Source organism: Ictalurus punctatus, chromosome 28 (assembly GCF_001660625.3).
Source record: "Ictalurus punctatus breed USDA103 chromosome 28, Coco_2.0, whole genome shotgun sequence".
Lineage (NCBI taxonomy): Eukaryota > Metazoa > Chordata > Actinopteri > Siluriformes > Ictaluridae > Ictalurus > Ictalurus punctatus.
In genome coordinates this window covers 3,992,713-4,020,158 of record NC_030443.2, presented here as the reverse complement: position 1 = coordinate 4,020,158, position 27,446 = coordinate 3,992,713, and the positions used below count along the sequence as shown (strand labels likewise).

The window sequence follows — 27,446 nt, the reverse complement described above, 5'->3', positions numbered from 1 at the left end:
TACTGGTTTATAATAAACATTATAATAGGACTTTATTGATCATTATCATCACCATAACAAGGCAATATCATTAGCCTGGCATTTCTCAGAACATCATTGGCATCAAACAAGTCCTTCCAGTCAGAAATCAGTGTCTTAACGACTCTCATTCCTTCACAAAAGCAGCAGCCATATCCCGACAAAAGGGACAGGAAGAAAACAAAACGACACAAACAGGCAACAATGACAGAGACGCCCTGGAGTTGTGTAATCCACTGGCTTGTTCACAACATAGACAAGACATTTTATGGCTTTCCAATCATCTCCCTTTTTTTTTAGGCGGATGAAAGCGACCTTTGTGTTGACCGATGAAAATGTTTACATTAACCCAAAGGTCTCAAGTCAGACATTAATGCTGCACAGTGTTTGGACGTTATCGATATGGAGGTTCATGCTGATGTGGACTGGGCCTATAGAGCTGCTGTAACCGCACCGGTCTGATCGGCCAGCCTGGTAACTGTCCTATCACTCTGAGGCCCACAGGTTGCCCAGGGCACGGATGAGGGGCACCGTGCCCTAAAGCCTGGCGCTGTCCTGGGCACGAGTCCAGAGGAGACAAGCTAGTGGGTGGAGCCGAGGACGTAGACAGGGGTACCAGGATGGCCGGCGTGAGGCCATAACGCACCTGGAAGATGCGTGCCGACCCGTGGGAGGTAATGCCGTTGGGCCGGAGCTCCTTTGACCCCTGATCCTTTTTCTTCTGCTCTTCCGCCTCCTCCTCATCCTCCTCCGAGCGCTTGGTCTGCTTCCTCCCCGGCCGGTTGAGCTCCTGGATCTTCTCAACCTGTGCCCGGCGGACGTGATACGTCTTCCTGAAGCTCTGGAAAGAGTCCAGGAAGCCCTCCAGCGGGACTTGGCCCTCCATGAATCTCTTCAGAAGCTCCTATGGAGGTCAAACAACAGCTATCAGAGAGCAGGAAGTCAGAGCGGATTCACAAGCATGCAGCATTTTTGACTCATCTTGTTCCAGACCAAGTCTCTTTTTTTTTGGTTATTTTGAGCACAATAATTCCAGTGTAATAAATAAATAAATAATAAAAATAAAAAAAACCAACCTGGGGAATTCACTGTTAACTCAAATATTCACAGGAAACACATTTCTCACTCATGTACTTGTTTCCTGTTTGTCAAAGGAAGAGTTCCTGAATGGGACTCAATACATTAACATGTCTGTACACATAAGTCAGTCGCGTGATCACGGCGTGTGATTAATTTAACATGATATTAACGTGTCTACAGGAGATTCTGTTCTAGAGAGCAGGTGGTAGGCCCTTATCCAACCCAATACGGGGTAATTAAATTATTGATGATAGCTGTGTCTTCCAGCTGCCTCTCGCTGATTTCCACCCTGTTAAACACAATATAGTCCGTGTCGAGGCACTGTTTTCCAATAGAATCTAGACAACTAGACCACTGCCTTTAAGACTAAAAAAAAGTCCTGGATAGAAACTATGGACTGAAAATGGAAGGGGTTTTTATTTATTTATTTTTACAGCGCTGTAAAATGTAATACGATGTAACTTAAAAACAAGAGACAACTTAAAAATAAGAATACTAATATGATGATATATCACGAGCGCAGGAATAAACGGCAAGCAAATAAATATCAAGCACTGAAATAAACATCTAATCAGAGTCTTGTAATCATCACATTAATTCTTAGTTATGCAGCAGCTTATAAAATAACACTTGATCCAGCACCTCCTGTTATTGTGCATTTAAAATATATATATATATATATATATATATATATATATATATATCTCGGAGATCTGAAAATATCTGTGCGCAAAACTTAATGAAGACACAAGGATATGGATCTGCTATTGTGATTTGTCCATCCATCCATTTTCTATGGCGCTTATCCTACAGGGTCGCGGGGAACCTGGAGCCTATCCCAGGGAGCATGGGGCACAAGGCGGGGTACACCCTGGATGGGGTGCCAAACCATCGCAGGGCGCAATCACACACACACACTCACACACCCATTCATACACTACGGACACTTTAGACATGCCAATCAGCCTACCATGCATGTGTTTGGACTGGGGGAGGAAACCGGAGTACCCGGAGGAAACCCCCGCAGCACGGGGAGAACATGCAAACTCCGCACACACAGGGCCACGGTGGGAATCGAACCCCCAACCCTGGAGGTGTGAGGCGAACGTACTAACCGCTAAACAACTGTGCATCCCTAATACATGCCTCTTCACTCAAACTCCACCCCATTTGTGCAACGATTACATCTAACTTCTGAATAGTGCTCAAGTCTGTAGTTACACACGAGGTCTGAATACTGAGCAATTTCCGTATCAAATCCTTACTAAGAACCCTTTACCATCCTCACTAAGAAAAAGGCAATGGGAAATTGTTTTCTTTGTATCTTTTTTTTTATTTCCTTGGGTCAATAACAACAACAATGTTGTTGTTTTTTAACAGACCCACAGTTTTTCTTTTTAGTATAGGCCAAACGTCACTTTATGGTAAAAGTATAAATACATTCACCAAATACTTTTAGAAAAAGTCAAATAAAACCAAGAGGCGGATGTCTGGAGTGCCTTTATTGTTGCTAACTTCCTGTAAGCTGAAAGGCAAACTGAAAGGGCACACTATTTCAAGACACCGCAAAAGTTAGTGAATGTTTTTAACATAACATTACCTAAACCGAGTCGTAGAGATGGCGCAATCAGGCTGAGTTAAGTCCAACACAATTGTTCAATCAGATCTAGCGACTCAAAATGTGCTCTACCGAACAGCTGAGAAGAACGTTAAAGCTCTGGATGACACAACTCTGAATATTTTCCCTGCTGAGCACGGAGTAATACCTGCCTTCAGGATTAACGAACTAATTAGCTTCTAGAAACTTCTCAGAAAATAACCAAATGTTATATAGTCAATATAACTTCATTTATGCTTTTGCGTCACTCAAGTTGTATATACACACTGCACAGCTTAGCGTGTCTCTTTTATAATACGAGCATGCTGCATCTCAGTCTGTCTGCTCCAGCAGGAAATCGATGGCTCTAATCCAGCAGGTAAATGGATAGGCCACGGGGACGTTTGCCTCCAACGAAATGCTGGCCGCTCATACCTGGCTGACAGCAACACCAGGCACAAGGTGACTATCCATTTAGCCCGGCCATCGATCAGAGCAGAGCAGCTTAATGACTCGAAGTCTCAGGGCTGTCAGTCAGGACTTGAGAGTGGGCTGAAAAGCAGGATGTTTATTTATGGCCCGTCGATCGATCCGGGTGCACACCGGCTGAGAAGCTGGCGAGATCTGACTGTAAGAGTATCATCTCCATATACTGAAGCCATATTGCGTTCAACAGATTTGAGCTCCTGTTAATCGGTTTGTGTCGCTTTCACGGCTCATGACGAGCAATTTTAACCCTCCTGTTATGTTGGCGGGGAAAGAAAGTTACATCCATTACGTTATGCGTTAAAATATCTCTTCTACAGTTTAAATATACAGACAAAAAAAAAAAAAAAAACAAACCCAGCAAAGAGCAGCTTAAAACTGTAAACTTTTATTACGGCTTGCACGAGACGAGCCATACGATGAAGCATTTTTGCATGTAAGTTCATGACTCGAAATGAGGGAAAAATTCAAAGAGAAAAGGAGAGATTAAGCAGTTTTTCCAGACATCTCAAATGTGAAAATGGGCCAAATTGTCCCACGACATAATAGCAGGGTTAAGCTAAGCTATAATGTCTTGTTGACTTGATACGGTCCTTTTCATTCGGTTTGGTGCCACACCAGCAGGAGGAATACAAGGGTCATTTTCATGCTGCTCAGCAAATGTGTACATTTTTATCCTGTCCATGACTCTATTATGGTTAACGTAATAGCATCAGGTTTATGGTAATTGGATAGCCGATGTTATCACTGGATTGCTTTATGTGCTTCGATCTGGAGGATTCCTAATGCGAGGAGATTAAATATTGAATATGGTGTGGATCTTTGGAGAGACAAGCAAACAGAATGTAAAAAATTAAGCATTTCTTATCGAATGTGTGCGTGTGCGCGTGTGTGTGCGTGCTCGGTACATTGAGCGAATACCACAGTGAAGGAAGACTGGCTGTTAGATATGGATAAAAATAGCATGTTTGATTATATTGTTACACGTCGCATTTGTGGCAACACAAACCGCCGAACCTGGCTTACTCATTAGGGATCTGAATCTATATCTGGATTTCTTTAAAGCTGCTTCGTTGACGACGTCTATTGTTAAAAGTGGCAGACAAATCAAATCGGACCTGATCGAACGTCAAACGTATTCATTTGACCAAAAAGACAAAAAAAAAAACCCCCAACATTAATAACCTCTTAAATATAAACACATACAGTATAATCGTGGCTCGTCAGAGGCAACGTGAAAATAACTAGAAGGCCGTGTTCATCGATTCTGTAACCATCTCAATTGACTAAAATTTTAATGACTGGTTTTTAAATCTCTGAACGGCGCGCCACCTTCATACCATCCCTGAATAATAAACTATGATCCAAATCGTGTCTCGAGATCGTCTAGTGCCAGCCGTCTCCACATTCCATATACAGTATGAAACTTTAAATAAGTAGTTTTGAAGCAGTCTTTTGTTTTAAAAGCACTACAGATCTGGAAAACGTTACCAATAAACGTTCATCGGGCTCCATCGCCGATTTAAAAAAAAAAAAAAAAAAACCCCAGCTAAAAACATGTTTTTTCACTTTAGCTTTTATTATCTGCCTTACTTTTACTGCCACATTACTTTTACGTTATCTGCGGCGTATCCGCTGTAGAGGCGCTCTTGCTTTATATCAATAATTTATCTAAATAAAGTAGTAGTAAAACACCCAGGTATTAATAGTGTTCTACATCTGACTGGAGTTCCTATTAAAATTGTGCCACTTAGTGAGATATTTAGGGCCAGATGTCACGTACGTGATGAGGTGCAGCGCTAAGCACGACTTATAAAACGCGCTCGCGCATCCGCATGCTAAATGGATTCTACTCGAGTTTACACCGGAATTACAGGTTAAGAGCTGCAAAATGGTGGAAACGGTCGAGCATTGAGCTGACCGACACCTTACTGTAGGACTAAACAGGAAGTTCACATTCAATAACGAAAGAGATGAATGTGTTCACGATGAACAAATGAACAGTCTGGAAGGCATTAATATGGCTGATCTTATTGTATGTAGATAACGAACAGGATACGTGTGAAAAGACTTTGTAGGAAAAGTGTGTAATGAGACTGGATTCCGTTCATCCTGCAGTCGAGTCCGATTCGGAAATTTGGAGAGAGGCCTGGTTAATGGGTCAGATTTCTTTGCAAGATTTGAGGGAAATGTATGGAGATGTTCGGAATTTGCAGTACGTGCTACAAACATGGGGACAGAAGCGGCCCAATGGACGAGCAGTATTAAAAGACATACTTCTTTTCACCAAAGTGCATGAACTGGATGGTTATATTCGTATGCCAATCTCATCCAATGGTTTTAACACGGAATGCAGCCTGATTACCACCTGGAAATGGAAACGGCTTTGTACACGAGGTTCATAATGTTTCTCTGCATGCTTTTCTGGGTCACCCTGAAAGCAGTAAACAATTTCTAACCAAGTTGTTTTTTTGTTTTTTTTTTCTCTCCGTTTCTCCCCCCCTCCATTTCCTCTCTGGTGTGTTTAGCATTGCATAAGCGGTACTGCAAGCAATGCAGCGAGTTGTGCTGCGAGAACACGGGTAGCACTGACCGTCATTACATGAAGAAGCTTGCAAAGTGCGTCAATAAGTAGTCTAGTTTACCTCAGATTGATCCTCGGCACGTGCCACCTCATCTTGTAGGAGATTCTGAGCCGTCTGTGGACCGCGCTTCTGGATGTGGGTCTCTGAAAGAGCACAAAACATTTCAGCTACCGTTACCACCGCGAGTTAAATTGACACCGAGAGGGTCGGCTATGACGGATTTTCCACATCGTGTTTGTTGCTATGAAAGAAATACAAGGCGGGAGCGTGAACACCAAACATTTCTTTAAAACTAGTCCTGATGGTTAGCTTTGCACAAACACAGTAGTGGGTTGCTGTGGGCTTGTGCTGTTTGCTGTGTGAGAGTGTCTTTGTAGGGGACAGAGGAAGCAATCACTTTCTGTTAGCTCATCTCTGCTAATAAGTACAGGGGGGGGGGGTCTTGTCCCATAGAGAGTGCTCTTGTGGGGTTGCTATAGCGACCAGCCAGTTTAACATGTCCGAGTCCTTTCGGGGGGGTGGGACGGGGAGGATGAGCAAAGACAGTATGCGCTAGTAGCTAAGGAGGGCAAGCGCAGGTCAGCACCATGACACCAACTGGCCTCCATTATGTTCCTTAATTCAAGCCAACTTGTTAGAAATGGAGTTTGGTCAGCAGTAATTTTACGGGTAATTTCACCCTTTCAGGTGCTACTGTGATTTTATTTCTGTCCAGATCAGCAGTTCCACCCCTCCGCCACTGGGAAAATTCCAGCTCAAAATATCCAACAACTCAAGGGTGGGCTGATCATTTTACTCTTGTGTGGATATGCGTCTGTGATTTTACAAGCAGATGTTGCCTCTTTTGTTGGGAAACTTTCCTTTGTGTGTGTGTGTGTGTGTGTGTGTGTGTGTCTGCTTTGTAGACATGTACTTATAGCAATTAACAAAACGACGTCGCTCTGGGGGAATCTCAAAAAACGTTATTTCTGGGGGTTGTGTTTATTTCATTTCTATACCGTCAGAAGCCAAAAGAAAAAGGACATGATACTGGGATATAAATGAGATATTTATATTTAAAGCCTCGTTTTAGGTCGCCAAAGTAGCATTTACTACATTGTACTGTATGTAAATTATATGATCGCATTAGAAACATTCTTTAAAAAAATTTAAAAAAAAAAAAAAAATTTTTTTTTTTTTTTTTTTTTAGACCTGTTAGAACTTGTGTTGATTCATAGCCACCTGAATACAGGAATTTTCCCCCTCACAATAGAAAGCATGCAAGCTTTTCATCAACCACGCAACCCTGAGAAAACAATACCTTTCAAATGGACTGACGTGTCATATTCGGCTTGGGAACACGCCGTGAAGATGGAAATTGTTGATGTGATGCACACAAGCACGGCAGGCTGGGAGATCTTTAAACATCTTGCGACATTTAAAGGTCTGATTCGCACGCGGCAGAATTCAACAAAACTAATTTGCCTTGCCAGAGTCGCCTCTACTGATAACATCGCCATCTTTCTCCTGCCTGTGTGTGCTCTGTTCTTCTTAAGCCGGTTTTACACAGTATGATTTTTTTCACCCTGATTTCACTGCCACAGAGAAAAATCGCACACCGTAGCTGTCAGGAACGAGGCACGTGTCGGACGCAAACCGAGAGTTCAGTAAAACACGATCCGAGGGCAAGGGACTGATCGGGGCAAAAACCTGACTCAAAGTGCATGAACAATACATGGTCATGGAATCATCACAAGAGCTGCGCTAGGAGAGCGAACTTGGTACAGAACGAATGAAAGTCCAGTTTGTTTAAAGGAAGCGAGTGATTGCAAACAGGGGGGTTGAGTTTCTTATTCGGGTGACTGCGGTCTGGGGTATTAATCACGTGACTGGCCGTGTGGTGGAGTTTGTATTTAATTAGGATGCTGGGAAATGAAGTTTGACGTAGTGGTTGTCTGTGGCGTTGAAGTCTGGGAACTGGAGTTCGTACAGTCTAAAACAGGCTTGGATCACTTTTCCACCTTGTGAAGCCGTAAAGGGAGTATGAATGGCTTGGCACTTGCATGACCCCGCTAGCCAGATGTAGGAGTAGTAATCGAAGGTGACAGGCAAAGCGAAACATTCACTTAGGGAGCAGCTGTAGGTGACCTACATTCTAGGGAGAACTCGCCTAGTTGGCCCCTCGGGACTCCGGCACTCCACATGGACGGAGGGTGTGTTGGGGGTGGGTACTTTACAGCCAATAAAACCTAGAGGCTTGTGGGAACCAGGAAAGCGAGAACTATAGTGCAAGGCTGTCACAATGGTGTCAACACTGTCCCCCTGATATCCTCCAAAATAAATAAACCCCACAAAAACAAAGCAACCGAGACTTGAAAATGAATACGGTCCCAATTTAATTAAAATGCATAGATGATTGACACAAAACTGACAATTTTTATTTTTTATTTTTTTTACAATCAGGATATGACCAAGAACCTATAGCTGTAAAAAGATTGCCGAAATGCTATGGAACGATTGGGACTAATGAGATTATAAAGGGGTCTGGAGGCATAAGAGGCTTCTGGAGGACTAAATTATAGGTTCCGAGCTCTATTCGCAGCAAATAAATGGTTCTTATGGTGCGCAAACAAAACCTTCAATAGGAGGCTGAGAAGAAGGAAAAACCACTGGTGAAAACCACCGTGAAGGATTTTTTCCCCCTTCTGATTCTTCTCCAATAGTTATCTTCTCTCTGAAAGCATCTTTTCTCTGAGATTTCATATTTTGGGACTTGCTTTATTTCTCCATACTAACCACATCGTTTTCAGTATTTGCTTTTATATGCTCCCAATGGTTGGGTCTTGTTTGAAACTAGCAGTAGCTCCAGTAGACTTAAAAATTACAAGCATGGCTCAAAAGAATGATCAATCTGAATACTTCACGGCAGTGGAGTCTGATTTTATCTGACTGCAGGCTTTCGTTTCAACTAAACGCGGCCGCACCTGATGGCCGAGATTTAAACAAGTGAAATCAGCTGTAGCTCCTGCTTGGCTAGGACGGAAAGCTGAAAAATCAGAACAGTACCTTTGGCATTAATAACGGACAGTCTCGCGTTAGATGTTCCACAAAGCAATAGTTTTTATAGATTTAAATAGATTTTTTTGCTAAGCTTCTATAAACAGGAAAATGGGTCTCTCTCGCTCTTTTTTTTTTTTTTTGCTCACATGTGCATAGACACACTCAACCCCACCGAAACATACACACTTCCTGTCAAAACACCAGAGCAGTGGGTGTTCTCTTGTGGTTTTTGAAGATAAATACCGCCAACTGTTTTGCTCAACAAAAAAAAAGAGGGGGGGGGGGGGGGGGGGGGGGGGGGGGTGACTTCAGGCACCAGTTTGGATGCTAAAATGAGCTCGACTGGCACAGACTCCTTGCTCACGCTCTTGTTTTCACTCACTTCCTGACGAAGGCATTGAGCCGACATCTGTAGCCGGGCAATTTCTCCAGCTCAGCCTCGTGAGAGCGTTACAGGAGCAGATTGAGTAAAGGCGACGCACACGAGGGCTCTTATACAGCGGCTGTTTGGGGTCAATTTCGGAAACGTTTCCTCTCATGCAAACACATGAATACATGCGAGCTCAAAGATAGAGACAGAATGAGGGGGGAAAAAAAAAGCCTCAAGGGCTACTTAAGGAGACACGTCTACTGCTTAGGACAGTGCACGTGTTAAGAGACACTTTTACAAACGTTTATCACTTTCGCAAATTTATTATCATTATTAATAATTTATTAGATAAGTGGCATGTTCACATGTTATCGGGCTTTTTGCCCATGGACAAAAACAGAAATGTTTACTATTCCGTACAATTGTGTCCTAGCCGATCCCTACCATGCAAGTCTCACCAACACTGAGAGCCTGAAGGCTTACACTTGGTTAATGTTTTACATAACACAATTGCAAACCTGACTAGTGCTTTTAGCTACAGAGGAGTTAGCTAAATGTTAGCTAGCTTGGTATTGACCTTTGGAACTAGTTCACACAAAATAATAACTTAATTTTACCTAACTCGGTTTACACAATATAACATCTTAATCGTAGCTAGCGTGATTGTGCCTAGTATTACTAGCAATTACTTAGCCTAGCTACTAAAGTCAAATAGCTACTGCTAGAAGAGTAACAGCTAAGCTCATTAGCTAAGTAGCTTACATAATGTTGTTAAATAAGTACTGTAACTGTTTTACACACGTGATAATGTTATTTTTTACTTTGCATATTATCAGCCCGTGTCTTGTTTTCATCAAAACCTACCATAAGCAACAATAGCATGCTTACTGAACGTGCCATAACGGCATATTGATTTAAACTTCACTTTGTTCTTTTTTTAATAATGTCTCAAATTAAATTTTTTTACGCTCAGTGTGTTTGAACTCGTGTGAACCCTCACCCAAGGCTAGCAATGATGAAATAATGGAAAGTATATTATTCCAGGGACTTGTGCAGTTGGGTAGATTTTCAAGGGATGAATTTCAAACGTCTGCGAGAGGCCTCATTCTCCTACTGAGAGACTAAGCCAAGGTGTGGGGTAGCTCAATAGCCCTAATCCAACTTTGATATCCACCCCGTCCTATTTAAAATACTTAGAGGCAAAAAGCAGGGGACTCAAATCCTGTTAAACATAAACTCTCCCACCAGTGAGAACTATAACACTCTCTCACAAAAAAAAAAAACACCCAACACTCTTTGGTTTCTAGTAGGGCCCAACCCATATGAAAATTCTCTCACCAATACCGCCCGCTACTAACAGTATAAAGCAATATTGTCCGCTACAGTCCTGTAACCGATAATATAGGCTAATAAAATTAAGTTGAATTTTATATTTAATGTTGTGCAAATATTAACTGAATATTAACACCATTACACTTAACGATAATGATTATGGATTAAAAAACATTTAAAAAAACAAACAAACTAGGTGATGTGCAGTGACATGCAGTTGACATACTGCTATGGTATACTGATTATTACTCATTGACCTATAACAATACACACCATTGTGTTTTATTCCTTAATTACTGTAACATGAGCAAGGATGTGCATTAGCTTTGCACTACACTTGTGTGACATTTTAAGAGAGGTTTTCACTCTACTGGCTTTTCCTGCACTATTATAATGTATGGTAAGCCAGCTACACAGTAGACATTAATGGTAATATAATAGCTATGGTAATGTTCGTTTGAACCCAGAGGAACAATATAATCTGACAGATTTCGTTTTCTACCTTGAGCGGTGTTATAACCTCTCTTTGAGTTTCCATTCTTCTTGCTGTAATGAATCTCAGCACAGATCACTAGCTATCAGATGATATAAGTTAGTGTATATTACGGCACAGTGGTTTCAGGATTCACACCAAATTGGGTTAATTTTGAAACAAGGCTATGGGTAATACGAAGCAAGTCTTCAGGTGGAATTTTTTGGGGGCTAGTTTAAAAGTAGTCTGTGGCCGCCAAGATCTTGTTTTATAGCAAATAATCAGAGTTATCTCTAATCAATTTCCACAAACATAGGCAAACAAAGGGAAAGTGTAAGTGCCGACACTGTATACACCATGTACATAACCATTTCTTTTGTAAGATATATTGCAAGGATTGGGAGACGGAAAGGGGGATTATGGAGTGGATAATGTCCGTACCAGGGGACGCACACCACGGCGCCTTGTTTCCAATGCAACGCCTGAGAAGAAAATACATCTTCCTGTTCCAATGCCTGAACATTTGTGGCTTGTTTCAGCGATTTTGGTGCAGTTTTTGCGATTTAATTGGGTTTAAAATGTTTGCTGAGACCTGGCAACCCTGATTGGGATTCATGAAGCCTTATTTGAATGTGAAAGAAGTAGAATGGCCAAACATGTAGGAAGTTCAACTGGACAATAATGAACTTATGTGCATGGCTTCGATATTTTCATGTCCTGGTCAATCGAGAACATCTGTACACAGTTACTGACGCCACCATCATCCTGCTTTTGTTGTAAATAGCATCACATCTGCCAGTAAGGTTATTCTAAGGGTTTTTTCTTTATTCTAAAGAAATCTTATAATCTCACAGATACTAAACAGTTAGTGAAGCCTTCATCTAGGCTATAGATTGCTACATTTGATTTACTAGAGCTTTCAAATAGAACTGATCCCTTTTTGACACTAGATGATGATTTACGTCTCCGCCTTGTCCTAAGCCCCCCCAAATCCCTCCACCTGTTCCCACCTCATTTCTTTATTTTACATGCTCCAGATGGGTATGTAGACCAGTCTTTCTACAAGCGGTCTTGCTAAAATGGTCAAAAACAAGCTTCCCCGTGTCCGACAGCGGCAGGCCAAGCTGCTATGTCACATTACAAAACTATGACAACTACCGCTGCTTTACAAGCAGAACAAATAGTCTAACGCATACCAAAGATGTCACTCTCCAGAGAAAAATGTAGGCCAAGAATGTGCTATTGGAAACATGTGGCATAGCAGCAGAACAATGTTGTTGGAGATTTTTGAGGAAGCTTATCTGTATGCCAGTAAAGGCATCAGCAGCAGAGTGACGGTACTACACCGAGAGAGAGAAAAAAACAACCCTGCAAAACATTTCGAACAGACCGTTAAAGATTCTAAGCCTGAAACTGAACTACTCTTCATAGGCGTTATTCCCTCTTGACACCTCTGATGTCTGAGCCTGGTTATGCAAAGCTCGGAGACATAAGACAAGGCTTTTCCCTTAGTCGTGCAGGGGAATGTAGTCCTTTTCAACGTGTATCTCTCGTTCGGTCACACTTTTCCTGTAGCCGTGGTGGAATGAGAATCAGATGTTCAGAGTTGGAGGAAGGATCTCTCTCCCACCCATCCTGCCCCAGGCTGCAGCTGGAGAAGCGGCTTCGCGTGTGCAACATGGTGACAGGAAGGTGAACATTCCACCCTTCTTCCATCACTGGCCAGCTGCTCCGAGGGGGAAAGAGAGGAACAGAGAAAGACTGTGTTGATAGAACAGCACTTCTTGTGCTATGAAGATGGCATTGGCGATATGGACTAGTGAACACTAAACCTGCACATTCAAGACCTTTGAGAATCTTGCAAATCTTGGGCTTTGTTCTTTGAACTGCACTGGAGGTAGTGGTCCAAACAAAGGCCCTTTCAAATGGATCTGGCTGGCCATTTGCGTCTGTAGAACGGCAGGGAGGGTCCTGGGAAAATGTCAACAAATAATTCATATTGGCTTTGTTGGGCTGAGAGTTGGAATGTAGACTCCCTCTACAAATGGAGATGGAAAGGGGTGTTTAAGGAAGGAGGGTGAGAGGTGTTTAAGGATCGTGGTGGGCTGTTGCCGAGGTAGCTCCCCAGGGCTTCTCATTCCTTAATGAGTATTAATGCAGCCAGGAGGAATATGAGTGCGTCCAACAGCTTTGAATCTTTCATAGGCTGGGAGTGTAAACAGACCAAGCCGACATAAGATAGGAAGGGAGAGACAGACAGAAAGAGAGGGAGTGGGAGATCTTCCTCTAAGGTCCCTGCAGGGCCGTTCTAATTACAGCCTTTTGTTTTCCAGCAAACACCAGTGCAGGCAAGCATGGGCAGTCATCCTGTTCAAACCCAGTGTCCAGACCATTGCGGTTTAGACTCGCTCACTGTTCTTGTTGGTTCTTTTTCGTTTAAACTGGCTCTTGTACTTTGCAATCGAGGTCACCTCGTCCACAGTTTACCATCAGATGTTCTCTAGTTTTCAGAAAATCTCCACAAGCTTCAACTTTTATTAGCTGATAATACCCAAGGGGTCATTACAGACCACAGAAAAATAATGGGGCGTGAGAACTAGACAAACTTAAAGTTTTAGCCAAGAGAGGAACAGTGAAGAGGAATATAATAATATTTCTCTTATTCTGGTTAGAATGATTGAGGAAAGAACAACAAATGCAAACTGCTCGCTTAATATTGTGTGGTTCAGTTAGGGCAATGAAACTTGAGCACTTTAAGTAGGCCTGCTTTAGTTAACAGCAGTTATTCCTGGCCCCTGTTGAAAGGAGGTGGGAAAGCCAGGTGGAGACCTGATGACCTCGGATCACCCTTTGGGACCGAATTACTCTGCCACACCCTGGATGGAGGGGTCGATAGGGTGGGCTGTTCTAGTGCTAAGGGATGTGTGGATGATCAGTTCAGGAAGAGGCCGGAATGCCAACAGTCGTCTGTTCACCTCATGAATAAGGTGGCACCAGACCATCGGGTCATGTTATTATGGAACAAGTTCACCTCGCAATGACGAAATATCACTAGCAGGTGCTGAGAGTGTCCAAATGCCGTTCTTAACACGGGCTTTTTATGGCCGAATGATAAAAATAACGGTGCACTAATGACAGCTTTCATTTGAAACGGTGTGCTGATCACATCTTCCATCAAGGATTTTCTGTCTTGGTGAAGACAGCACTGTGTACAGCGCTGCTCACTGGCTCATTATTAATTCACTTTGTTTTTTCCCCCTCTGGAACATGTCCTGAATGTGTGTGCGTATGGATAAAGCGCGTGGGCTTTAGTGTTTCTAACACAGCTCACTCCAATGAACAACACTGATGGTTAAAAAAAGCGTCACGCAAATATACTAACCATCCTAAAAATGAAGGACAGCTACTGAGGACCAGTGAACAATCAGGTCATGCTTTCATCTGTTGTTAGAACTCACCATGAGTGTACTTTAAGAGGTAGCAGAACAACACAACGGTTAAGTCTTGTGAACTGAGATCCTTGGCATATTCAGCGCGGTTACTCACCGAGTCGGCTTTGCTTTTCCCTGTAGGAAGCGGCCAGCTTTGCGAGTTCCTCGTACTTAGCAGCCAATTGAATTTTACCGTTCTGGAGCCGGGGCCGATGTGCAAGGCTTTCTTCTGCGAGACTTCGATTAATCACCAGCATGGCTTCCCTCTCCACCTGCAGCTCCTGAAACTGAACACAAATTTCCAATTAAACCACGAAAGCCAAGAACAGCAGGCGATTTCGTCCGTTTGTTAGGATTGGACAGGTAGAGCAAGTTTGAGGTCTTGAGACAAAGCCTAATCAAATTTTAAGGTGGGACCCAAAATTGCAAAGAAAACACAACGAGCAAACACTAGAAACTAGAAAAAGAGTGAACACAAAGGCAGGAAATAAGCCTTTGTATCTAATTGAAGGACCCATCACACAAACGCTTAACGAAACTCCATCCCAAAGCACATCATCTTACACACGGAAAAAATTCCGCCAGTCAACAATTTCATTCTTCCTGTTCTTGATTTACATCTCTGATCCACACCTGCACACACTGCGTTCCAACTTTCCCATGTCCAAGACTTTTTATTGTCCACCAGGACCCCAATAAACCAACAACAGTGCCTTGCAACAGTTCCTCACATGACACAGTGCTCAAGGTCTGACTACAGCAGAGAGGAAATGCTAGCACATAGAGCTCTTGGGGATTTTTTTAAATTTATATTTATGTGCATAAGCAGTGTGAGAGGAATCAAATCTGTGTATGGAGCCACAGATGGGTCATAGGGAGACAGTTCACACTATTCATGGTGAAGAAAGCTTGAAAATGAGTAGACAAGTCTTATTGTGACCGCAGACCACCCGTGAGCCTGTACAAGCCACAGGCCTTTTCATACCGGCGTGGTGATCCACCTTGCTGGGTATTGAGCTTGAATTCCAGGTCAAGGCTACAGCGCTGCTCGTGTTTCATAGGGACAGAGTGAATGCTTTAAAGGGTTTGGCATGGAACCATATAGCTGTAAACTTTGAGCTATAAACCTGGCACTAGCTTCAGTTGAGAGGGGTTTTGCTTAATTCCCTTTTCAGGCTTTTGATTTATTTTTATCTAGGAGGTTAAATTAATGGAACTCGGTGTTCCTTGTACAAGCAAGTGGAACGGCTGTAAAGAATCACCGAGAAATAGACAAAGCATCTTAGATGCCTCGTTCAAAAACAACAACAACAACAAAAAAACCTTTCGAAAGCCAATAATCCAACTCATTGCTGTGGGTGCAAATGAATGACTTCCAGATGAAAGACAATATTTAACTCACACAGGAAGAGCCAAGGCCTGAAGCTGTGGTGGAGACGATATTTAATGAACAACCGCCTCAGTCTGCCACGACTCACTCGCTGTAGATCTAATTATAAAACTCCTGTACACGATGTGTTGCTTAACAGTTCAGGACGTCATTTGGTAACTCTGCCCTCCATGACATTGCCCAAGACCACTAACTCCAGCCCTTTGGGGAACGGCAGAGACGAATCCAAACCTCCAAACCAACGTCCTAATGGAAAGCATTCGCAAAAAGTTCAGCCATCCCGAAAAACCACATTCTCTACGCTAAGCATAATTGCCCGTGCCAGAGTATGAGGTATGGGTCGTCCTGGAATTTTGTGGAATTTGTGTTTCTTTCCTCTAGTTTAAGCCAGAAATATTAAGATGAATCCAGGAGGTGGCCTTAACTACTAGTTTCATGTGTTTCAATATCGCAGAGCCTTACTGTACTTAGCAGAGCATATAAGAGGATTAATGTTGTATTTGCTCGATGAATAGGAGAATATTGCCTTTGTTGCTATTCCTCGGTATAACTTCAAACACCGCTCTGGTATCCCCACTAGATCCATTTCCATTTCACTCTCCATTTTTCCTAAGAGGGAAAAGTGAAACCGCCAAGAAGATTTTCTGCACGCTCACACAAACAAGCCATACTTGAGCTGCTTTAGGATGACCTAAAAGAGCATGGCTGATAATAAATAAATAAATTAATTGATTAAAAATCTCTCTTTTGGGGGTTATGTAAGGTCCCCCCCCCCCCCCCCCCCCCCCCCCAATTTTTATTTTTTTATCTCTCTCAGCAGGGCCATTTACTGCCTTTGTAAATTCCCTGCCTCATGGCACCGTCATCGTTGCAGCTAATCATCATTAGTATTCTACATTTCACCCCACACAACAGCACCTGTTTTTTTGTTGTTTTTTCCCCCCCAGACAAACTTAGTGCACTTAGGTAATCCTTTTGTAATTAACACAAATGCATGGCTTGGAATCAAACACAGACTCACATGGCTCTTTTCTCTATCCATGGGTCTTAACTGATTGAAAATGAAATGTTAAATTTCTACATAACAAATGGTGCCTCTAGGAGAAAAGCCACTGAGTGGAAATTGTGTGTGTGTGTGTGTGAGTGTGTGTGTGTGTGTGTGTGTCTGGAACAAGCTTTTCTAAGACAAAATAATTACAGCGGCAAACGTATAAGCATCACTGTGCTTGTTTACCACTGACAAATTCAAAAACACGAATCAACCGAGTCACCTTAGACAAAACAACCCTCGTGTTTGCATGTTTTGTTGTGACTGGTATCCCCGACACAAAGAATGTTTTCAAATGCTTTACACCAAAGCGCTGCTGAATGCTCAAAAGGTGTCGATTCATTTTCTGCGAACGACAGCTCGGACTTCTGGTTTAAAGGCATTGAAAACCGTGTGCTTTATCTAATACGTCGAAAACATTCTGTGAGGAGACGTTTTATTTAGACTCTTCGGAAGGAGTCTCCAGTAACAGTCCGAGATGAAACCGTGACACTTCTACCACAGGAAAGTCTTCAAGACTTTCCGGTTTCCTGATAACATGATAAGCTGCAATTCTTTTCTCTTTTTTTGGTCTTATTAAGGAAATTATTTAAGTGAGGCTGGTTAGGGAATGACTATTTACAGCTTTTATAATGTGATCGGAAATTAACTTGTTTCGCGGCGTTTCTGAAACATTAAACACGACTATAAATACATTTTTAAAATGTCGAAATTAAGACTGGCAAATGAACGTGCTATACGAGGAATAAAATAATAATAATAAAAAAAAAAAACACAACACTTCAGACCATGATGCTATCGGAAACAGTAACTCTGTGTGGCATCGCACCACCCTGTTGTTGATTATTATCCTATAACAGCATGTTCCAGCATGCTTTATTCCTTACTTGGATCTCAAGGCCTGTTCTACATTAGCGTGAGAAAAACCACCCCACAGTTCTGTATGCAAGCCCATCATGAGCAGTTATTATTCTCCGGTTCTTTGGTTTCACAGTCTAAATAAAAGCCAACCCTGCTCCCATGGAATCCCTCTAGGATTCTCCATCCATTTTAGAGACACCCATATTCTCCACCACTAAATAGCTGCATGAGCCGAGATGGATCATCTAAACATCTCGAGACCTTTTCGGCAATAGAGACGACAAAATGACGAATGGATTGGGTAATGAATCTGATTCCAGAAGAGAGAGAGAGAGAAAAAAAAAAGTTGGCTTCCACTGGACTTGAGCTATTGCGTGCTGTAAATCTGATCTGCCTTGAACGCTTCTATGTTTCCGATATCACGGCACGTCCATTACGATTGCCGAGAAATCATGATTCGTGCCAAATACTTAAGCTAATGAAAGCGGCTGGCTCACGATCATAGGTTCCAATGTATCTGATCGGCACAAAGTTGTTGATATAAGGCACATTTCTGAACGTTCTTAATTGTTGTGGTTTTTGCATGTGTATGGTTATGGATCTACATCTTAATTGTGCCACCCAAAATAAAGCTATCCAACACTTGAAGGATAGCACTTACGTCGCCAACACTACACTAATGAATATTCATTGGATTGGAAAGAAGGAGCATGTTTTTTTTAAGCTTGATTGTGTATGGTATAGCAGATGATGCATTCAGGTTTTAATTAGGTGCCATACTGGACTAATGAATATTCAGGGTTTTGCAGAGAATGATGAAAAAGTTTGTTTGTTTGTTTTTTTTTTTTTTAAAAAAGGGGGGCGTCCAAAGCCTTTGAATTCGTTTTAGGACATGCATGGTAATTGGTCCTGTTTACAGAGGAACGTTCTAGTACATTCTACGTCAAATACTGTTCAAAGGCATTCACTGATTTCAACTCTTTATATTTGCCTAAGGTATACATTCAAACGATTAAATCATTTTTTATTTCCTTTAAGCACAATTAATTCTCACCTACCAGACTGAACTCGTACCACAAGGGATTCTTTTACACCTTGTGTTTCGTAAAGGATGTGGTTTGACGCCATGCCATTACCAGGAAAAACATGCATACCGCTGCAAATGACTTACAAAGTCGTCTGTTAGTCTCTTACTTTCTATTACTTGCACGTACTTCCTGACCGTTTAATACGCCGGCCTACTGACTTTGCAGATGTGTCATAACTCACCCGGAGTCCATAATCGTCTGAGCTTCATCCGTTTTATTTCGATTATTTTTTACATTTTTTTTTGCCGTCTCTCGGCCCGTTTGAATCCGATCTCGGATAACGAGATCGCAGCGTCAACCACGACTGCTGAATTTCAGAGCCTTTGGAATCCCGAGCATTTGGCCCGTCTTCAGAAGACATCACTGGCTTAGACTTAACACTGTGTTTATTCTTCCACTGTTTCCTCTCTTGCTGTGATTCTGACAATCTCAGCACAGCACAGAGTGCAGTCTGAACAGCTCCCAGTCTTACCCTAAACAGGAATCAACATGGATTATCCATTTCCTCTAGCGCATGCCTTGATTCCTGTCTGCTCACTTCACGGATACAAAGTCTCAGGAGGCCGTGTGATTAAGATGATATATAGTCCATAAAATGAATATAGAGCTGTTTATCATGGAAGATCGGTCAAAGTTTTTTTTTTTTTTTTTTACTGTGTATCCGGTTTATTGGAAATGATTCACTTGGTCTAAAATCCTTTTTGTAGCCTTTCAGCAGCTGTGAGAAAAATGCAGTTGCATCCTTCAAACACTCCAAAGCCACGCTATTTGGGTATTAGAGCAAGCTACATAGACCAAACAGTCTGGAAACACACTTTGAAGTCATGCGCTTGGGTGGCAGTCAGATAATAAAGTCGAGGTCCTTTGCGTTGGATGGACGGGGGTGTTTTTCCAGTTTTATTGTGTCTGGGGATTTAAATGCATTGTTTAGTCTGATGTGCTTGACTTGAGGAACAAACTGACCTGACAAATCAGAAAGCATGCAAACTTGCCATAGCTTAAGTAGTCAAACCAATCCTTGGATTAAAATCCAGTTTCAAGGATTTACTTGGATTAAATTTTGGCTAAATGCTGAGTATCAGCTGTATTTGAAAGCAAACCGTTACTGACGGGCTATTTTTCCAGTAAACCTGTCTTACAGGTAACCATTCTAGGCTGTCTTACAGGAAACGATTCCATAGTATTCTAGGCTATTTTCCCAGAGGTTTGTTACATGAAGGCATCAGATAATTAAAGGAAAACTCCACCCTGAAATATGTGAAATGTAAAAATGACGTCTCAAACATACAGTAGAACAGTCAAGTTTTGCCGTCAGCTTCTAAGGACAAAAGAACAAGAACTTATTTCCTCACACACCGTTGTCCAGCAACCATATTAATACTAAATCTAATGTAGAAGTAGTTGAGAAATTTGTGCAAATACTGGATTCAACGTAAGGCTGCACAATTAATCGAATATCGATCTCGATTACGATTTTGACTGCCCACGATTACACGAACACGATCGACTGCGATACTGACGTTTAAAGTGCGTCCTCCGCTCATAGACAACTCCGCTGCAGATCAGATCAAAACTTACAGCCAGTCACCATAGAGCGACGCTCATAGGGATGGCGTCATTTTGTAACGCTAAGACCCGGGAAACGGGTTCTTAGCATTTTAGCACTCCGATTCCATCGTCCCAAAGTCAGTGGGTTTTTTTGAATGGGATTTTGGTTAAAACCCTGAAATACGGTGTGTGGTGAACACGAGCTGAAAATATTTTCATGGTTTATTCTACGACATGAAATACACCGCTAAAACCCCACTCGTGAGGTTGTTTTTTTTTCCAATTTATATAAAGTTTTTATGTGTATTGAAAAATTGTTAACATGTTGCTAAACGGGACTACAGACAATGTCGGGGACATTAACCGTCATCACGCTGAACACACCCAAAAAAAAACAAAAAAAAAACAATGTAGATGAATTTGATATTTTCATTTGGTCGATGGCGTTATTATTTTGACTTATCCTATAATTTGGGTACAATTTTATTTATATTTTGCTTCTACGAGATGATGCACTTTAAGGACCGGTCTAATTTGATGCAAAGATTTGTACATTAGCAGGAATGTAGCACGACATGGAGGTGAAAGCACCGGTCTGTTTATTTAAATGTGAAAGCGCAATAAAAATATGTCGTCCCTAAAAATCAATGGATCTCCATATCGATGAGAATAATCGTGATTGTCATTTTGGCCATAATCGTGCAGCCCAAATTCAACGTTCCAGAATGCGATGCAGCTATACGACACAGTCGCGCAGGAGAGTCTCGGCTTGGCTAGTTAGCCAAATCTATGAGACGACAAGCGTGATACCGTTGATGTATTTAAGCAGAGGTGCGAGAGCTGGACAGATGAAAGCGCTAAAGCGCTGCCGCGTCGGTCTCTTTACGTAGAGATGAACAGAGGGCTAAATGCCACTGGCACCACTATCAGCAGCTAATACGTGGGTATTGTGGGTAATGTAAGAAACCATTGAAAGAAATCAACTCAAGAATTAAATGACAAAAAAAAATCTTTTGTATGCCGTGAAAATTAATTATATAAAACAAATCAATATGCAAGTCGTCCAGGGTGCATTTTTGCTTTAAGGGCGATTTCACGGAGACCGAATCCCTCCGCCTGCTGCCCGCTTTCCGACTATATTTTGTTGTTCCGAACCAACGCACGTTCGTGTAACACTTTCATCATCACTCTGAGCACCAGAGGCAGCTGGTTACCATTGTCGCCTGGCAATGAGGTTTGTAGATAAAATGGAAAACTGTGTGTTCTGCTCCCTGGCAATGCGTTTTATGTTTTACAATCAAAATGTCACAAAGACAGCAAGAACGACAATGGCACATATTGCGTTGGAGTTCATGTTGGGAACTGAACTAGGACAGAATGTGAGCTGCAGGCGTATAAAAGTTTTAAAGAAGACAGCAGTGACAGCTGTACTGGGTACTTTACTCGTAACCATTTCAGGCCATCATTCATCGTTTGAGCTTTATGTCTTTCAGAGCACAAACTCCGAGTTACTTAGTTCAAAGTAAAAACAAACAAAAAAAAAACCGATTCAACTGCAGTTGAATGATTTATAGGATCCTTTTCTATATGTGCGTTAATATTTTTTATTCACCTAAATCTCTAGTTTTCTGTGATTGCACCATGATAACCCTTTGCCTGCCATCTTGGTGCAAATGGTGACTTTAAAACAGTTTAACGAAATATACAGCGGATTAGTCCAGACGGTTTTCATACAGACAGCAGTCTAGACAAATAAAACCCGATTGTTTTTATACTGTACTACTACTATAATATTTACACCTGCCCAAACACAATGCACCAGAGAGTAAACACACCAGGATTCAATTGAAACAGGCTAAAGCGCCCTAACCAAACTCAACTTCAAGGTCAAACAGACCTGGGTTTGTCCCACAAGATCTACTGTGAAATAAGACATTAAACACAAGGTTTTCTGTGTGCTGTTATAGGAAAGTGTGATGCGGAATGTGATGTGAAGATTGTTACACCCCAAAGTCGATTTTTTTTCTTCCAATAACAGAACGTCCCAAGTCGTTTATACCACAGGAACCGGCCTCTCGTTCTCTCAAAGTTAATAAAGCTGGGTTCACACTGTACGATTTTGGCCACGGTTTGGTCGTCCGAGACAAAGATTCCTATAATCCTAGGCCAAAATCTATCGTCTCTGATCGTTAGTTTGACGCGTTCCCAATAACGGCCGTCGCGATCACATTTTTCCTCCCATTAAATTCTGGCAGGTCCTGTAGCGAGTCTTCTTGCGTGCGTCCGTTATTCACGTCTTGACTGGCGTACCGTCTGACGTTAACGACAACTGAAATCCTACAGTGTGACACGGCTTACAGCGAAGATCATGTCTGACAAGCGACAGTCGCGAAAGACTATTAAAAAATAAATAAATAAATCGCACAGCGTGCACCCGGCTTAAGACTGAAAAAAAAAAAAAAAAATGCAGCTTGTCATGTCACGGAGAATCTGAACCCTCTAGCACATGAAGATGTGTCTGAAAAGTTCAAAAAAACGTGCCACAGATGTTACAGCTCGACCTCCCCTGAGTGTCCTTCCACACAGATAAATAAACGTCTAATGTATTAGAACGAGCGCGTTAATATAAACCCGTGATTCGCCTCACAGCCGGCACTACTAACCAAACTGCTGCTATAGAACATCACATCAACAGCTTTTTAACCAATCAGATTGGAGAACTCAACAGCGCTGTGGTATAAAGCATTATAAGTGATGAGAACTCGCTTCTGCACACGTCTGATTCCACTCGTCGGTTAAAATGATAGACTGCTTCAACCCACAACGAGACCTCACTCCGTAACTAAATCGAACAGGAAGGAAGAAGAAAAAAAAAACAAACAAAAAAAAAGATTGTGATTTCCTCAAGCGGAGTCTGTTTCAATAAACCCGGTGTCCCTGTGTCTGCACTTTTCTGGATTTATCAAGTCAAAATCCATCTGCTGTACGATTTATCAACACATTTCGACACCCCCTTGCTGAAAGCGCAGACACAGCAACACCTACTTTATTAAAAACCGAGAAAGTCTGGTCAAGGAAATGAACATGACCTGCAATATATTTTCGTCTGGAGCTCTGCTTATTACGGGGGGTGAAATATGACTTCCGATGGATTTAGGGTGAAGCGTCACATTAAACAAGGAACGGTATTTGTAACATGTCCGCATGAGCACGACTAGCTGACCTCACACTTTAAGCACACTTTAAGATCGCTCATAGACCTAACTGCCTATTATGTTCATCTTTCATCAGAGGACTTTCATTTCTTACAGTAGGTACAGTATGGAACGCATCTGACGCGGCTATGATATAAATGTGTGAGGTTATGAGACAATATATACCATATATGTGATTGTTTACAAAGGAAATTAGCAGTTTGTAGCATGTTCGTCTCCGATTGTACTTGTTTTTAATATATATATATATATATATATATATATATATATATATATATATATATATATATATATATATATATATTGCTAGCCAAATCAGCTTACTGTCTGCAGTAATGTTAGCTGATCAGGTGACGCTACAAGCTCCTTACACGGCTATAAATAAACACTTAATGGGAATTTTATGGGAAGTCATCGTAAGCCTTATGATCAGTCGCCTAAACCTGAACCGCTGTACCGCCACTTCCCACATAACTTCCGTAATAGCGCGATTAAGAGTGTGTTATTAACTATTGATGACATAGTATCATGTAACATCATTCAGAAATGAACAAGGAACCTAAATATCAAACCACAATACAGTATTTACCTCAGTAAAATGAAACGGTCTAACAAGAGTCAGTGCAGAAGAAGTGGAAGAATGGAGGAATGAGAAACTGGCAATACTGCGATTGTGATATATTAACCAGGACACGTTTCTGCACGAAAATGGTGATCCTGGTTACGGCCCTGCAGGTCAGAAATAATAAATATGTTACACACGACCACCGCGTTTGACTTGGAAACACAGGATATCCAGTACGGCGATTGAAATGAGACAAAATGAACAAAGAAAACGACACGGCTCTCCGTATTCCGACAAGAACAGCATCCATCTTGATTGGCGATATGCACCAGGAGCACCTGAAATCACGCCAAGTGTGAATTACAAGTCAAAGTCGTAAATGAGAGTTTTACTGGGGGGGGTGTTTGCCAAATTCTTCAGGACTCTGTGAAGATTATAAAGTGTACCCTTTATTTACTCCGGCGTAATGAGAAAACAAGCTCTCATTCATCTCCGCTGCTAAAAGCAGACAGACGGGAGCTTTGCATACTTGAATAGTGTTTCAAGACAACAATGCCAGGTAATGTACACGGTAAAGCGAAACCCACTCAGGCGAGGACTCTCATCCGTCTCACTGAGCCGTTACAGCAGTCCCCGAGCAGTTGCCCTTGGAGACCTTTGCGCGCTAATGAATTTAGGCGTCGCGACTCGGCTCGCGCGTCGTGCATCACTCGCCGACGATGAGGCTCGAGCGCCAGAGCAAGGCGTCACGTGACCCTGCACAGCCCCACGGCTGGTCGGCGGTGATAAACTTTCAGCAGTGCGGTCGGGGATGGGGCACGTTTACACACAGGAAACATTTTTAAAAGATAAAATGTTCCCTACGCTGTGAATATGCGCTCTGGCTGCAAAAAGATTGAGTGTTCAGAGACGCCAAAAAAAAAAAAAAAAAAGACTGCACGCACTTTGTTTTGAATGATGGGTTATCAGTGGTGCTGCGGAACGAATGGCCAGAACATAGCGTTACGGTGGGTTAGGAATCGCTCTATTATTAATATTATGTTATTATTTAAATCCACGCAGTGCTACGGTTCTGATTTAATCAGCTACATATGATTCTTCAAGGCATAGGCTTCTCGGAAACATATCGGTCAGCAACTGGAAAGGCAAGGCTTATTTCAAGGGTGACACCTGCCGACATGTTCCACCCAAGTGGACGACGGCCAATGCAAATACAAATTAGCAGCGCTCGAATCTCGCCTTCGCGTCAGGACATAATATGATTTGGATAGTGTAGATTTGTACATGAGAACTGTTTCTGTATCATAAAGACTTAAAGTCTTGTGCTCATGCCAGGACTCTTATTCACAACATGCACGAACTGAACATCTGTTCAATAAATTTAGTACTGTTTGACTTTATAGTATGTATGTTGTAGAAGAGTAATGATTTACAATCCCACTATCCAGTGTCGCCCAGAACATTCCGTGTTAAGGTTTCTCATGGAGGTTTTCTTGCCACGATCACCTCAGGCTTGCTCCTTATGCAGGTAGCAAACTAACGTCGGCCCAGCGTCTATTCTGGGTGGCTATGTTGGCCGTCCCTATATGTGGTTAAAGAGCACTTTTCAGAACAATTGGCAAGGTGGATTTAAAGGTGGCTGAGAGTCGGTTGCTCCTAGTGGCACAACGGGGAAAATGGCATTGGGTAAACAAACTCACCCAACAGCATTGCTGACATTTCCTCAGCGATGGGCCACCACTTGTGATTTAGATTTAAAGGTGGAAATCTGAAAATCTGCCACCACTGGTGGCCTAACAGAATGGCGGACATTCTCATGCTGAACAAAAACAATAGCAGCCATCACAGAAATTCTAATGGTTTTCACTACAAATACCATTACAATTCATCAGCTAACCATTAATGGTCTCCACTAGACATAACAAGCCACCAATAGAAGGCAACAAATTACCAGACGGACCATTACAGTTTCCATCCATCTTCTACCACTTACTCCTTTTGAGGGTCACGGGGAACCTGGAGTCTATCCCAGGGAGCATCGGGCACAAGGCGGGGTACACCCTGGACAGGGTGCCAATCCATTAGTTTCAAATTAAAACCAATACACTTCCCATTATAAGCATTATAATAATAGAAATACTGTGACGCTTTCTATTAGGGGTTTTCTTTTCAGCGAGATCGATCCATTTAGATATGGATCAAGCTGCTGTGTGATCGTCAAAATCAAAATCCATTGCCAAGGTATCCCTTTAAAACCTTTTCTGTTCCAAAGTCTAATACCACGCCATTAGACACTGATTAGTCATGTAGTCATAATATGAAATTGATGGTGGAGGTGATGAGAAGTGCCATGCCTTGGTGTCATGCCCATATGTCAAAACCAGCCAGCAGAGTTCATATACAGCTGGATGGAGCGCGTGCAACGTGATCACAACCTGATAATCCGTGAAAAGTCCCTGCGTGGAAATGCAACTCGGGTTCAAACTTTAAAACACGTGATTAGGCTGCGATGAATTCATTAATGCGGGGTTCATTCATGACGCAATCAATCCCCGAGGTGAGATCTAGACTATTAAAGCGCCTATCTGTTGAGCTGGGGGGATTGGGGGGGGCATTTTTGGAACTGCATTGAGGGGAGAAAGGGAAAAAAAATCCGCGCGCGCTTATTAGCGATGCCAACCACGCCGCAGAGAAAACGACACGACTGCGTCGTAAATCCGACCCCGGTGAGTGCGGGGGAATGCGGGTCTGGACGCCGGTACAGCGGAAATCTGGCCAAACATCTGCACGGTCAAAAAGAAGCATGCATGGTTAAAAAAAAAAAAAAGAAAGAAAGAAAGAAAAAGGGAGAGAGAGAGAGAGAGAGAGAGAAAAGGGCAGAGCGCGCGCACCAGTGCAGTTCACGTCGTAATTCCAAAGCAGAAATATCTCACCTTTTCACTGAGGCGCACGATCTTGTCCATTTTTGCTTCATCTTGAAGAAGCTCCCGTAGTTCACTCGTGCTGAGGACCCTGTACCCGTCCGGGCAAGAGTTCACTTCCCTCTTCTGGGACATTGTCGTCCCCGTTTAAAAAAAAAAAAAAAACGAATTAAACGACTCGGGTTTGCATTTCGCTCGTGCAAGGCGCCGAGTGTAACCGAGCCGAGCTGCGCGAGCAGGGAGCAGGAGGAGGAGGTCTCATCGGTATGAACGCACACCACTGTTTTGAGACAATGCAATAGGATATCACACGTTTGCACTTGTGGCGCAAGACTTTCCTTGGCCACAAGGGGGCGAACGACTTGTACGTGTCCAATGACTGCCACCTTATTTGAAACAC

General features: G+C 42.3%; 1 protein-coding gene across 2 annotated transcripts; it reads right to left on the bottom strand.

Annotated features, from left to right (window-relative positions):
* On the bottom strand, positions 1-27,331 carry vps37d (VPS37D subunit of ESCRT-I). Of its 2 annotated transcripts, none has more exons than XM_017460621.3 (4): positions 27,059-27,331; positions 14,526-14,697; positions 5,827-5,909; positions 1-922 (listed from the first exon to the last, which is right to left on the bottom strand). In XM_017460621.3, the coding sequence occupies exons 1-4, from the start codon at positions 27,179-27,181 to the stop codon at positions 413-415; spliced, it is 888 nt and encodes a 295-aa protein (XP_017316110.1). In that variant the 5' UTR covers positions 27,182-27,331; the 3' UTR covers positions 1-412. The 2 variants fall into 2 exon arrangements, with proteins under 2 accessions (XP_017316110.1, XP_017316111.1); XM_017460622.3 differs by lacking the exon at positions 27,059-27,331 and adding an exon at positions 18,979-19,686.
* Between the last annotated feature and the right edge of the window lie 115 nt (positions 27,332-27,446).

What these genes read in the sequence shown, in the direction of transcription:
- vps37d (XM_017460621.3), bottom strand. Translation starts at nt 27,181, where the DNA reads ATGTCCCAGAAGAGGGAAGTGAACTCTTGCCCGGACGGGTACAGGGTC. An exon ending in GGAAAAGCAAAGCCGACTCG is followed by an intron (nt 5,910 to 14,525) that starts GTGAGTAACCGC and finishes GTGCTCTTTCAG; the next exon opens with AGACCCACATCCAGAAGCGC. An exon ending in GTGCCGAGGATCAATCTGAG is followed by an intron (nt 923 to 5,826) that starts GTAAACTAGACT and finishes TGACCTCCATAG; the next exon opens with GAGCTTCTGAAGAGATTCAT.